We start from the raw sequence: 12,739 nt of genomic DNA, 5'->3' as shown, positions 1-12,739 counted from the left end.
GATTTTATTTTATACTCAATATAACAATGTTATACACGCTCGTTAACAAGTTTATATACCTACCTTCTTTAACACACTCTTCATGACCTAAATTTTGTTAACTGAGAGTAAATTAAACGCTCTTATCATATTTAATCACAATGGTATCTTCCCATAATCATATTGTTATGACGTAACAATAAACATAATATCATTGGTCGGTCTCCTTTGCACGCGTTCAGTAACGATCGGTCTGCGCTGGGGCACACTCAAGCGCATGTTTTTATTTTTAAATATAACACCTTGAACTCTAAATATCCGTAAACATCTTAAATGTTTTAGCTTATAGCTAATGTTGTGCAAGTGCAAAAAGTGCAGTGAAACAGGATGTACGGATTCAGTAAAGTGGGAACGAGGCAGGTGATGAGATGGAGGGAGTGCCGGTTGTTTGACAGAGTGAAATATCATTCTGGAGCCGGCGTGTTCGGACATCGACCTCGGACAGAAAGCCAGTGTGGTAGGTCAAACAAAAACCCACTTTATTATGCAGTTCCCGGTGCCCCTTTTTAAAAACTGTTCATTAATTTTGCTCTTATAACCCTTAGTATTGGCACATCTGCCTTGGTGATGGCGTGAACTTAATATTAAAACCCATCCTAATGAATTCATCATTTTTGGTGTTCCATAATTTGGCTATAAAAATAAGAGCTCTGATATTTCTGTACAGGATAGATTTAGCATGAACAAAACATTATTTTCAAAACATATAGCAGGACATTGTAGTGGTCATTAGTCAAGTTATTTTTTATTACAGAGCAAGTGGATAAGAATGTTACCACACAATAGCTGAATTTATGGAAGAATGGTAAAGCTTGACCAGGAATATATGATCATTGTCAATTGGGCGCTATTTTTCTCATTTATATGGCAACAGTTCAGCATAGTCTGGACAATGTGGATTGGCAACTCGTTATTTTGACTTACATACTTTTATTCACCGTAATCAAAATCAAATTCCAAATATTTGGTGTCCACATTTTTAAAATCGTTGGTACTTGTTTTTTTTCGTACAAAATTCATGTATTTTCTTACGTATCACACATAGATCAAAATAGTCTAAGTGTTTCTTCTTTTTTATTTCTGGTTTGTTTTTCTTTGGCAGCCTAAAATCTTAGGAGGAACGACCTTCTCTCGTTATTCGCGTAATCGATGCCCCTGATGTATCTAGAAATTTTATTAATGACTATAATTACTGCAGATAGTTACGTTACCTATATTTAATTTAGTCGTAACATGCCATATGGTGTGGCCACTATTAGCCACACCATCAGCTCAGCTTATTATTTCGTCTATCATGTTACTACATCCACGATTGGCTCACAAAAAGGCTACCATGATGTTAGTTGGTAGGTATATTCCGTAACCTTACATAGGTTCTGGTACATAGTCAATGAATAAGATTGATCGTATCCAAAGCCTGGTAAATATTTTTCAAACTCATTTTTGTTACTGTAAGTATTTCCTTGCTTGTATAATATGTTGTCGTCCTATGGTACCCCATTGGTCCAGAGGGCCTTCGTGAGACGTTGCCATGCGCTCCTGTCCCGTGCCTCGCGCTCTGCGTCCCTCCAACTCAGTCCGGCTGCCCGCAATTGTATAACACAATACTACAATAACCAAGTCCTAATAACCAGACTATAATGACATTTTGATTTGTTTACCTGTCAGCTCTGATGTTAATTTGGAAATGTTTCGTAGCGAAATAGTATAATTTCCCGAAAGATTATTTTCCAGCAGTTAATTATTTACATAATTTACAATGTTTCTATCTTGATTATGTATAGTTTTGGGCATTTTTGTCATTTATTATAAATATTCAACACTTAAGTATTATTCAAGTAAACCGCCACAATGACACTGACAACGGTGACAACCTATCATTAAAATTATTGCCAGTGTAAGAAATTAGTTCCAATGAAATTCTGCAACATGGCGCACGATCATATATTCCTGGTCAGGCTTTAATATGTAACTTGTATAAATATGTATAGGTATATCATAATAAACATAATATCACTATGAAACATACCCTAAATTAATACTTTAAACAATGCACTTTAATAGGTATCATAAATTGTAATTTATAGGAAATAAGCAGGCATCGGAGTTTTTATTGCACGGTAAGACTAAATAGCGAGCTATGGAGTGGACATTAGCAATAAAATTCAACTCATATTCATACTCATACTCATTCATCTATTTAATAAGTAATTTTAATTTTTATAATTAAAAACTAGAACTTTGACGAGGTATATACTATCCTTTAATTTTGTCTTTGAATATATAAATATTACAATATATAAAATATAGAATAATTACCATTTTTAGGGTTCCGTAGCCAAATGGCAAAAAACGGAACCCTTATAGATTCGTCTTGTCCGTCTGTCTGTCCGATTATGTCACAGCCACTTTATTCTGAAACTATAAGAGCTATACTGTTCAAACTTGGTAAGTAGATGTATTCTATGAACCGCATTATGATGTTTACACAAAAATAGAAAAAAAAAACAATAAATTTTGGGGGTTCCCCATACTTAGAACTGAAACTCAAAAAATCTTTTTTCATCAGACCCATACGTGTGAGGTATCTATGGACAGGTCTTTAAAAATGATATTGAGGTTTCTAATATCATTTTTCTCTAAACTGAATAGTTTGCGCGAGAGACTCTTCCAAAGTGGTGAAATGTGTGTGTACCCCCCCCCCCCCCCCCCCCCCCCGTAACTTCTAAAATAACAGAATGAAAAATCAAAAAAAAAAATATGATATACATTGCCATGCAAACTTCCACCGAAAATTTGTTTGAACGAGATCTAGTAAGTAGTTTTTTTTTTAATACGTCATAAAATTAAACGGTCACGATTCTTAATCATGAGCAGAAGGCAACTACGAAAAACTAGTAATTAGGCGGTATATACCCGCAATTTATGTTGATATTGATTTAGCCTACTCGATAAAAGCAATTTATCTTACCGTCTTTACAGAACATCAAATTACTTTCAGTGAAGTTATCTCGACGCAGTTGTATCGTTTGAAAACCAACCCTAGTGCTATGAAGTATGCGCTAAATTTCAAATAAAAAACATTCCTTATACACGAGATTGCGATAGCTAGACCATTCGATAAATAATCAAGGATAACTTTGCACGGTAATTTTCCTAGTTAAATTGGAAAAGTTTATTCTTTGCCGTATTTTGGTTCAACCTTACACAATTGTTCTTATATTATAGGTATATTTAAATATGTAACTATGTATGGCTAAACCTTTACGAGTATGTGTACATACAAAACCAACATACAAAATACAATGTACATCATTCCATAGCATAATTAAATATACGTTTTGTGTCAAAAATTTCATCACTGACCTACAATTCTTATAATTAGGTTACGTTCAAAGAGCATATAATCACTACGTTCTATGGTTACGTTGTTTTATCACAGATTGCAGAGTTGCTATGGCCACCTCATATATGCATGTCATAATATTATATATTCGACCACAGCTTGTAAAAAATTGTCTTTGTTTGCCGTAGTAACCTTTCACAATTTTAGAAATGAATAGGTAATTAATCTAATATGAATCTATAATTTCAAAAAAATAATAATCTAGTAAACAAAATTCTAGGAAATTGAATAACCAAGCAAGCCCTTTTTTCATTGTAATAGTAACTATATCCATTCTGTGGCTCGCCTTATTGCTACGATCCAAGAGATTGACAATTGTAAAAACTCTTCCATATTTTTAACCGACTTCAATTTCATAGAACCTCCTCCGGTTCTGTACATAGAGTAAAGATATTATCAGAGGTAATTTGACTTATGACAAACTGTGACACCGGAATGGCGGATGGTTTGAAAGTGTGCGCGTAGACGAGTGATACCATGTAAAACATATTCTCCCTGATGTAATAATTATTTTTAAAATAAAAAATTGCACTATTTTATGTTTGAAATATTAATGAATAAATATGTACCTGATGTAATAGATCTTGAAAATGCGTAATATTGCATAATTACTTTTGTGCAAACATTATTTAAAATAATAATATTTAGCATCGGAATGATATCAGTTCGTTTTTTTTTAATTTATACATTTAACTTGAAACATATATTTAAATCATAAGTTTTAAACAAAAAAATATATTACTGATCGGAAAATATGATAAATTATGATCGAAAATTGATAAATATCGATTATTTATAAATTTATAAATAATTCTGAAATTTATTTATAAATTTATAAATAATCGTGAAATATCTTTTAAACAAATATAGACTAAATTACAAACATCTACGTAGGTATATGCTTTTATGTCTTAACGCATGCGCACCATATCTACGGACTCAAATTACATGCACTGCGTGCAAATACTTATGAAATCATAATATTTAATATTAGATGAAATCAATTGTTAAAAGACATTAGAGACATTTGATTTTGAACAAAAATATAATATACATAACAAACAAAGGTTTACTATCAAATATTAGTCATAAAAGTGTCTATAAACTCATTATTTTCGCGAAATTACCATACCGACTTATTTTGAAATTCGCAATCAATAATTTATCCATTTACCTAAATAATCTCTTATAAGTACATAACGATTTAATAAGAAGGGCATCAATTACCCTGCTTTCGGGAAATTACCCTATTCAACCTACTGGTCATACTCCTGTTCCGCAGAAATTGAAATTGAAATATCTTGATTTTACGTACGATAACATGATAATTGATAAACTTGCCTATGAAAAGTTATCCCATCTCTTTTTTTCGTCTGATCTATATAATTCTTATAACACTTGACCACTCATGTCGGCATATTTTAATTTTTCTTCCACCAATTTACTCAAATGACATGTCGATCCGACTGACGGCAAATTGGTGGATGAGGGCATAGATATAACTGTCAATGTATGTGTCACGCGTAAATACTAGGAAATTGGTGGATGATAGAATCCTAGTTGTGTTTTACCGATACTCCGTCCGCAGTATTATTAGTCCAAGGTTCTGTATTCGGTTGTGGTGGCTATTTTTTTTTTATGTACGTTCACCGAACACTCCAACTTCCGATTTGAGTAATTCTTTTTTTGATTGAAAGAACTTATCCCCAAGGTCCCATATTCATATGATTCTGATGTGATGAAGTGATCCATGAGGAATTGAGGGATCTCCTCATTTTTTAAAGGCACGTTGTATGGTGATTTGATTCTTTTCTTAAGCAACACGAGCATTTTCTCTCAAAAACTATCTCAGCACCCATCAGCCACTTTCTCATATTTAACAAATTGAACACATATCAGTGAAATAATAAGGATCAAAGTCAAATGGCGTACTAAAAGTTTTAATTATGTGTCGAAAGATTTATTTGACAATACATCTGTATTTCAAATTCTCTTTAATGTAACTAAGAACATAATTATCTGCATAAGTATTACTACCGTCGCCTTGTACAAGCTTTGCTTAGTTCGGGGCTAGGTTAGATTGTCCTCAAATACTGATTTCATTGTATTTCTTTATTTATCTTTCTTCTTATTGTATTTATTATTATTTACCTCAATAAAGTAATTTTGAAATGTTTAATTCTCGTGTTCTTAACAGAAACTCCACAAGAGGTATTTGTGAAGAGGTACGAGAACTGCCGCGCGCAACAACTAGTGGACGCCTATCGCACCCACGGGCATCTTAAAGCTACCGTCGATAACGTCGAATACAAGAGCGTTGACAGGTACTATCACAATAACGCGTGTGTAAATATTTGTTGTCGTTGAAAGTAAATAACCTGCCTGAGTGATACGATTCTGAGGGACTAGAGCAAAAACCCATCCATGTTAGTGTTTGTTACGGTTGTATATAGCTTACTCATCAACGTCAGTAGAGTTGAGGATTCGCTTGATGTGAAAACGTTACTAAACTAAGAACTTGTGTGTGTAAATTACCAACTCAAACAGTGCGGAAGACACTGACGCTAAGTTTATAAGTATTTAATCAGAAATCTAATGCCTCACTGGGAACGTGTATCTATAATGTGGGAAATCAGATTAAATGTTACCAAATTTCACCTTTTTATGGAAGCCATCGAGAATAATACTACCCGTACCCCTAGTGTAGTCGATAGCGAAACGTGACGTACGCGTTTGCGTTAAGTCTCATTTTGTATGGGTTTTTGAACAGCGCGCCAAGCGGGACGTTTTGGAAAGTCCAAAATCTCATACAAAATGACACTTAACGCAAACGCGTACGTCACGTTTCGCTGTCGAAAATATATACACTAGGGGTACCGTTAGCTTCAAGTTGGACGTGGGCGACCGTTACGTCAAAGAGAAAGAAGTATGAGATCTTTATTAAGAAATGTCACTTTTGATACTGACAGGTCATATCCATAAGAAATCTATATCACATACATACATAGCCTCTGTTACAATGAAAATACGTCTCTATGCGTTCTCCAGACAGTCCTTTGCCAAGTTCAGATCTTTTTAATCCCATCCTATTTATAAATAATGCTGACTATTGACAAAGCTCAATAGTGGATTGGAACTATTGACAGCATCTGAGAGCGGCATTCGGCATTTGATCTTTTGAAATAAGGTCACTGTGGGCAAGACCGTCTACAAGGCAAGTCCGTCAACACATTATAACTCTTGAATTAGAAAGCGTTTGCCGCTTTGGCGTCGAGTTTATAAGTCAGTTTTTCGCGCTAGTTCCCTCACTCTAAAACAGATGGCGCTGTGACAACGAACTTCAGAGCAATCCGCGTAAACAAGTCATTACGTGTATGGAACTCGAAGTGATAGTGCGACAGTCTTTGCAAATAAAATTGTTAAAAATAGTTTGTGATCAGATTTTGCACCAGAACTCGACTACGTAAGTAATATAAGACCCGGCAATCTTTATTATGTGTTTAAATTATAAGATATTGGCCTAGTTTTGTAATTATACGTTCCATCATTCATCACATTAAAATTTTGCTAAGTTGGAAAGTCCGTCTACTATGCACAAGGCAAGTCCGTCATATGCCGGACTTTCCTTGAATCAGAGGTTACCAACTGTTAAATGGCTTCAATATTATTTATTGCGATTTTATAAGGTTACTACAGATACGCATTTTTACGACATTGCGTATGATGTTTGTATTTTGTATTTATGAACAATTTTAATCTCGAAACTAGTAAAGAAATGTGTTCTTTATCCTCAGCACTATGTAACCGAAAATACAAATAAGAAAATACCTATTAAGTAAATAAATGAATAAATATTGGCCGCAAGCTAAGCATAGCTTAGCTTTTACTATTGATGCTAGGCGACGACATATAGAAACTCATATAGATAAATATATAAAAAACAAACATGACTGAAGGAACAAATATCTGTGTAGATTATACAAGCAAATGCCCCTACCGGGATTCGGGCCTTCATATGTTATATTATTATACCTATGACACATATTATTACCCTTTTTACTCCTCTTGAATTTTAGAATACGGTTGTACAGTCATATTTTCTTGATAGTTTTGAAGATTAAAATCACTGCAGCCATACGAGTCCATACGTATTTTTTATTTCGGAACATTTATTGTACTTATCGTGATTTAGGCGATTTGCCTACACCGTGATACAAGGTTACGCGCCACGCCAACGCTGTACCGCGTGTGCCACGCCGCTATGTGACGTGGGTTCTTCGCCTTACTTATCCTGAAAATTTACGTATGTAGGGTACCTACTTGTGTTATGGAATTTGATTTGCCAATCACTATTTGATTTAAACTTGCTACTCCTATGAGCTTATTTATGTAACCCTCTTTGATCTCCGTAAATTTAAAACAACGAGTAAATTTAAAATGACTATTGGTATTTTATTTGAGAAGAAAAAAAATAAGTACGTATAATTATTTTCCAAAAAAGGTTTACCACCCCATTTACGTAGTATATGCCGGACTTACCTTTTAATAAGAAAAATTGTGTTTATTTCGAATCTAAACCCTATATTAACAAGTTTAGAGTACACTTTTCATTGTCTGGTTTCATTCTTTGTAAGGATTCTAATACGAACACATAAGCACCCATAGTATGGCTGATAACGTTACTAGACGGACTTACCTTAAACTACACGGGAAGTCCGTCTACTCGCCGAATTTTTAAAAATACTATTGTTTTTGCTTAATTAATGATTAAAATGATCTGTCACTATAGCTTAATTATTATATATGAAATTCTTCATCGTATGTGATTACAAGCGGTCACGTAAGTGAATAATTAACGGAGCTAGAATACTCCAATGTAAAAAATAAATAAAGTATGCCGGTCTTGCCCACAGTCACCTTATGTGATATGTTATTTACTAGGTACTCGCAGGGCATCGCGTACCAACGTATCAATATGGTAGGAGCGAAATGCACGTGCGAGTGATATCAAAATGAGATCAATAGTTAGTTCATGTCAGGATTGCCTAATTACCGTGAAAGAAAAATTATGAGAGCAGTAAATTGTGAAGATATTAAGCAACATAAATTTGCTGGAATTAGCATTCAGGCGGTGTTTGAACGTTACTTTTACAATAAATCTAGCAAATCGCTTGCTTGAGCTGACATACTTAGTTACTTAAAAATCGACCAAGAGCATGTCGGGCAACGCTCAGTGTAAGGTTTCGTAGTTACGATTCTGTCAGAACAGGCCAAACGAACAAATAAATAATATAAATATTATATTACAAGCATAAGAGGGAGTAACTTCGCAGCGCTTTGTACGTCTTTTTACTAAGAAGAGAAGATTTTTGAAATAACTCAAAAACGGCTAGACCGATCATGTTCGCTATAGTTTTCATTGAAATCTGTAGAATTGGGAAAAATTCAAGTTAGGGATTATAGAATTTCTCATTGAACACTTATCCGCATAAAAGGGGTATTTCTTGTCTTTTTACCTTTATTATACATCACTCATCTGCACACAAGCTGTTAATTATTGTTTGTTATTGCCATTGTTTCAGGAACGTGAAAGTACTACAGCCGTCCCGATACGGGCTGTCGGCGCGGGACGCCGTGGACGCAGGCATCGTGTACGGCGCCGACGGCACGCGCCCCGTGGCCGACCTCGTCGAGCAGCTCGAGCGGATATACTGTGGATCGATTTCTTATGAATTTACACATTTAGAGGTTCAATTGATAACATTTCTTAAATTTTGCTATTTAAATTATTTTTACGTACTTACTTCAAGTCGTTTTTAGGGTTCCGTAGCCAAATGGCAAAAAACGGAACCCTCATAGATTCGTCATGACCGTCTGTCTGTCCGATTATGTCACAGCCCCTTTTTTTTATTAATTTAACTATGTACCTTTATAGAAATTAAATGACTATATAACTCAACAAGAGGTGTGTATGAAATGTATGAATCGTAGTAGGTGATAAACAAAAATTTTTGGTTATTATATGATTTTTAAATTGATTGTTGCATGATATGACACCAAATTTTTTTGCTATTCTTTTTAATGCGGCATCCCAGCCTCATAAACCCAGACTAACTGGATTAAAATATGTAAAACAAACATTGAACTCCAATTTGAATGCGCCCAATCAATTCTCTCCGGATCACGTCAAAATCGGAAAAATCCGAGTGGATATGAAATTCAATCAACGGCAACGTTTGTTAACAGCGTATCGCGTCCAACAGTTCAGCCAGCTGTACCAGCAGACAAAATGCGGAAAATCGAATATATAGCTAAATTGCAGGGGAGCCAACTTTTCAACTTTTTGAACATTAATGTAAGGTCAGGTAGGGTAAGAGAAACATAGTTTATTTTATTTGGGGCAAGAGACCGTATGAGGAAAGTCCTTCTACGTAAGTATTTTTGTATTAGTTTTACTTTTAATATTATCATTTAATTATATTATTAATATCTTTTAGTGTCTCTAACTGTTTATTTTACATACAAATGCTTTTTTAGATAAAGATAGTTTAACAATCAAGTAGGCATACTACAATGCACTTATGAACGACAAATAAAGCTACGCCGTCTCGAACCCTACACCTCTGACCCGAGAAGATTTAAATCCCCCCTCTATTGGAGGAGGGTATCACAATATGGTACCGGCAAGAAACTCGGAGGGATACATCTTTTCAAAACATTACATGTTAACATGCATTAAATAAAAAACATACTATTTTAATTACTATAGAAATCATGCAATTATATACAGTAGGCACTTTTCTTTATGGAAATTTGATTTCAAAATATATATAAACATCAAATCATACATATGCGTAGCTATTTCAGAAAACATAACACATCCTTACAAAAAGAAAAGAAAATAAAATGAATTAAAAAAATGAGACTATATTTTAATCCTTTAACGGGCAGACGAGTATCAGAAATTACAGAAAATTGAACCCTGTCATTTTAAAATGAAGTTTAAAATTATTGTTACCCTATAACATTTTAGCCATATAGAATCGAAGTTTGCCCGTTAAAGGGTTAAATCTTGACTGATTGCTATGAAGTACCTACATAAAAAAATTGATGGCTTTACCTGAGCTGTGTCAACTATAATTCTACACATAATACAATGAATTTAAATGCTACTTCTTTTTATTACAGTTTCTGCTTTTGTTCCTTAGTTTATCTTACCCCACCTAACCTTACTGCAGTCCCCGAGATTGTGAAAATTGACTGAGCGAGTGACCAACCTGTAGAAAGTGCACACTGCACAGTTTATAAAATCTCATTGAATAAATTTCATTCACATCGATAGGAGTGACAAGATTGTTTAAACTTTAAAGCAAAGTAAGTAACGAATGCAAATCTTGACGTGAAATTACAAATGTATATGCTACTTCACCATTACATAAAAAAGAGGCTTTTACAAAGTTATTTACTTTATATGCTTGCGTGCTAACAAAATGCGCGCAATTCGTAATGTTTCTAAAAACCAGTACTCACAAATTACAAGGAATGTTACTGGCAGGTGAAGTGAATTTTATGCAATAATTCATGCTTCAATTTGCAAAATAAGTACATTGCCTTTGCAAAACGGGCTTTTCTTTTTTTCTGTTTTTTGTGCTTTAACATTGAAAAAGAAATATGTTTGCGCTCCGTTTCGTGTAAGATGACTTTAAGGTAAATATTAAAACGATTATAAAATAATATATTGTATAATCCGAGTAACTAAACTACAAAACTTTATAGAAGTTTTATTGAAGCGAGTGGTTCGGAAAGTGGTATCTTGAGCGTTGTAAGGGTTTCAAGGCAGGGGTTAAACAAACTTTGCTACTGAGTGAAACACACCATTTTTACCACACCAACGCGAGGAAAATACTAGCTCTTAAACATGATAAATCAAATCCAAATGGACGCTATTAAATATTTATAATTCAAAATCATGATACCCATAAAGTCAATTCTACCAGCCAACATGAGGAAACAACTCAAAATTTGCATCCAATTACTCTGCCAGTCTTATGGATAAAGTGCAACTTTCTCATTAGTTCTTAATGAATAAAGAGAATCTTTACGAGCTGGTATAATATAAATATTTTTTTGCTATTCACAGACAGAAGCCGAGCGAGAATGGTTTGCACAACGAGTGGAGAGCGGAGTAGACCAGATAGACAAGACACGTCGTCTAGAAATAGCCAAAGAGCTGCTGCAGTCACAGGCGTGGGATAAGTTCTTAGCGGTGAAGTTCCCCTCCGTAAAGCGGTATTGCGGGGAGGGCGCTGAATCGCTTCTAACGTTCTTCTCGACGTTGTTTGAACTGACTACCTCAGGTGAACAGTTTATAATAATAAAGATCTTGTATGCATAGTCAAAGATCTGCTGCAACATGAGATCTTAGAAGTCAAGCTTTTATCATTATTTATTTATTTATGACAGGTAGCTCTTACCGTGAATTTAAGTGTCTAGTCAGGTATTTATTCCCTCTATGCAATATTTTATAAGGTTTACTCAGTGTTAATTAACAACGCGTTTTTTTTTAAGTGTAGCCCTATTCCAAGGCTTTCGTAAGTGTCACAATTCCTGAGCTTTTACATCTGTTTTCTTTCAGAGGGAGTCCAGCATGTGACAGTGAACATGGCACATCGCGGAAAACTGAACACGCTGACGGGGCTGCTGGGCTGCCCGCCAGTTAGGATTTTCCACAAATTCAGTGGGCAACCCGAGTTCCCCGAGGAGGCCGGCGCGGCCTGCGATACGGTCATGCATTTCAGTAAGGGTTTACACTAATTATTGTAAATTAAAATACGATTAGTTAGAAAGAGCTTTATATTCATGATCATGAAATAAAACAGAAAAACCGGACAAGTGCGAGTCCGTACTTTTTAGTATTTGTTGTTATAGCGGCAACAGAAGTACATCATCAGTGAAAATTTCAACTGTCTATCACGGTTCATGAGATATAGCCTGGTGACAGACGGACAGACAGACAGACAGACAGACAGACAGACAGACAGCTACGTACCCTTTGGGTACGGAACTCTAAAAACCGACTCGAAAGCTTTCATCGTATCCGCTCATCGCTCATACAAAACTGCAACAAAACAACCGACCGACCGGATCCAATCGCGCAATTCAAAACTATTTGGCTGGCTTTTGTCGGAGTTAACGTGTGTATTTTTACACTACGTACTTGATGACTAAATTATTATTACTTAAGAAATGTCTACGGCATTGGAAATAAATATGTAGTTAAGTACTATGCGTATA

The 12,739-nt window shown here is 34.8% G+C and overlaps 1 protein-coding gene across 1 annotated transcript in view; it reads left to right on the top strand.

The window, feature by feature from the left end:
• The first annotated feature begins 61 nt into the window (after positions 1-61).
• The window catches only part of LOC133516357 (probable 2-oxoglutarate dehydrogenase E1 component DHKTD1 homolog, mitochondrial), a 40,503-nt gene continuing 27,825 nt past the window's right edge, over positions 62-12,739 (top strand). Inside the window, exons 1-5 of the mRNA XM_061849263.1 lie at positions 62-496; positions 5,643-5,769; positions 9,028-9,193; positions 11,586-11,802; positions 12,081-12,242. Of these exons, the coding sequence (XP_061705247.1) occupies positions 367-496; positions 5,643-5,769; positions 9,028-9,193; positions 11,586-11,802; positions 12,081-12,242 (802 nt within the window). The 5' untranslated portion in view covers positions 62-366. The remainder of the gene's footprint in view (positions 497-5,642; positions 5,770-9,027; positions 9,194-11,585; positions 11,803-12,080; positions 12,243-12,739) is intronic.

This window comes from Cydia pomonella, chromosome 3, assembly GCF_033807575.1.
Source record: "Cydia pomonella isolate Wapato2018A chromosome 3, ilCydPomo1, whole genome shotgun sequence".
Classification (NCBI taxonomy): Eukaryota; Metazoa; Arthropoda; class Insecta; order Lepidoptera; family Tortricidae; genus Cydia; species Cydia pomonella.
The sequence above is the reverse complement of the archived record's forward strand: the minus strand, read 5'-3'. Positions and strand labels throughout refer to the sequence as shown.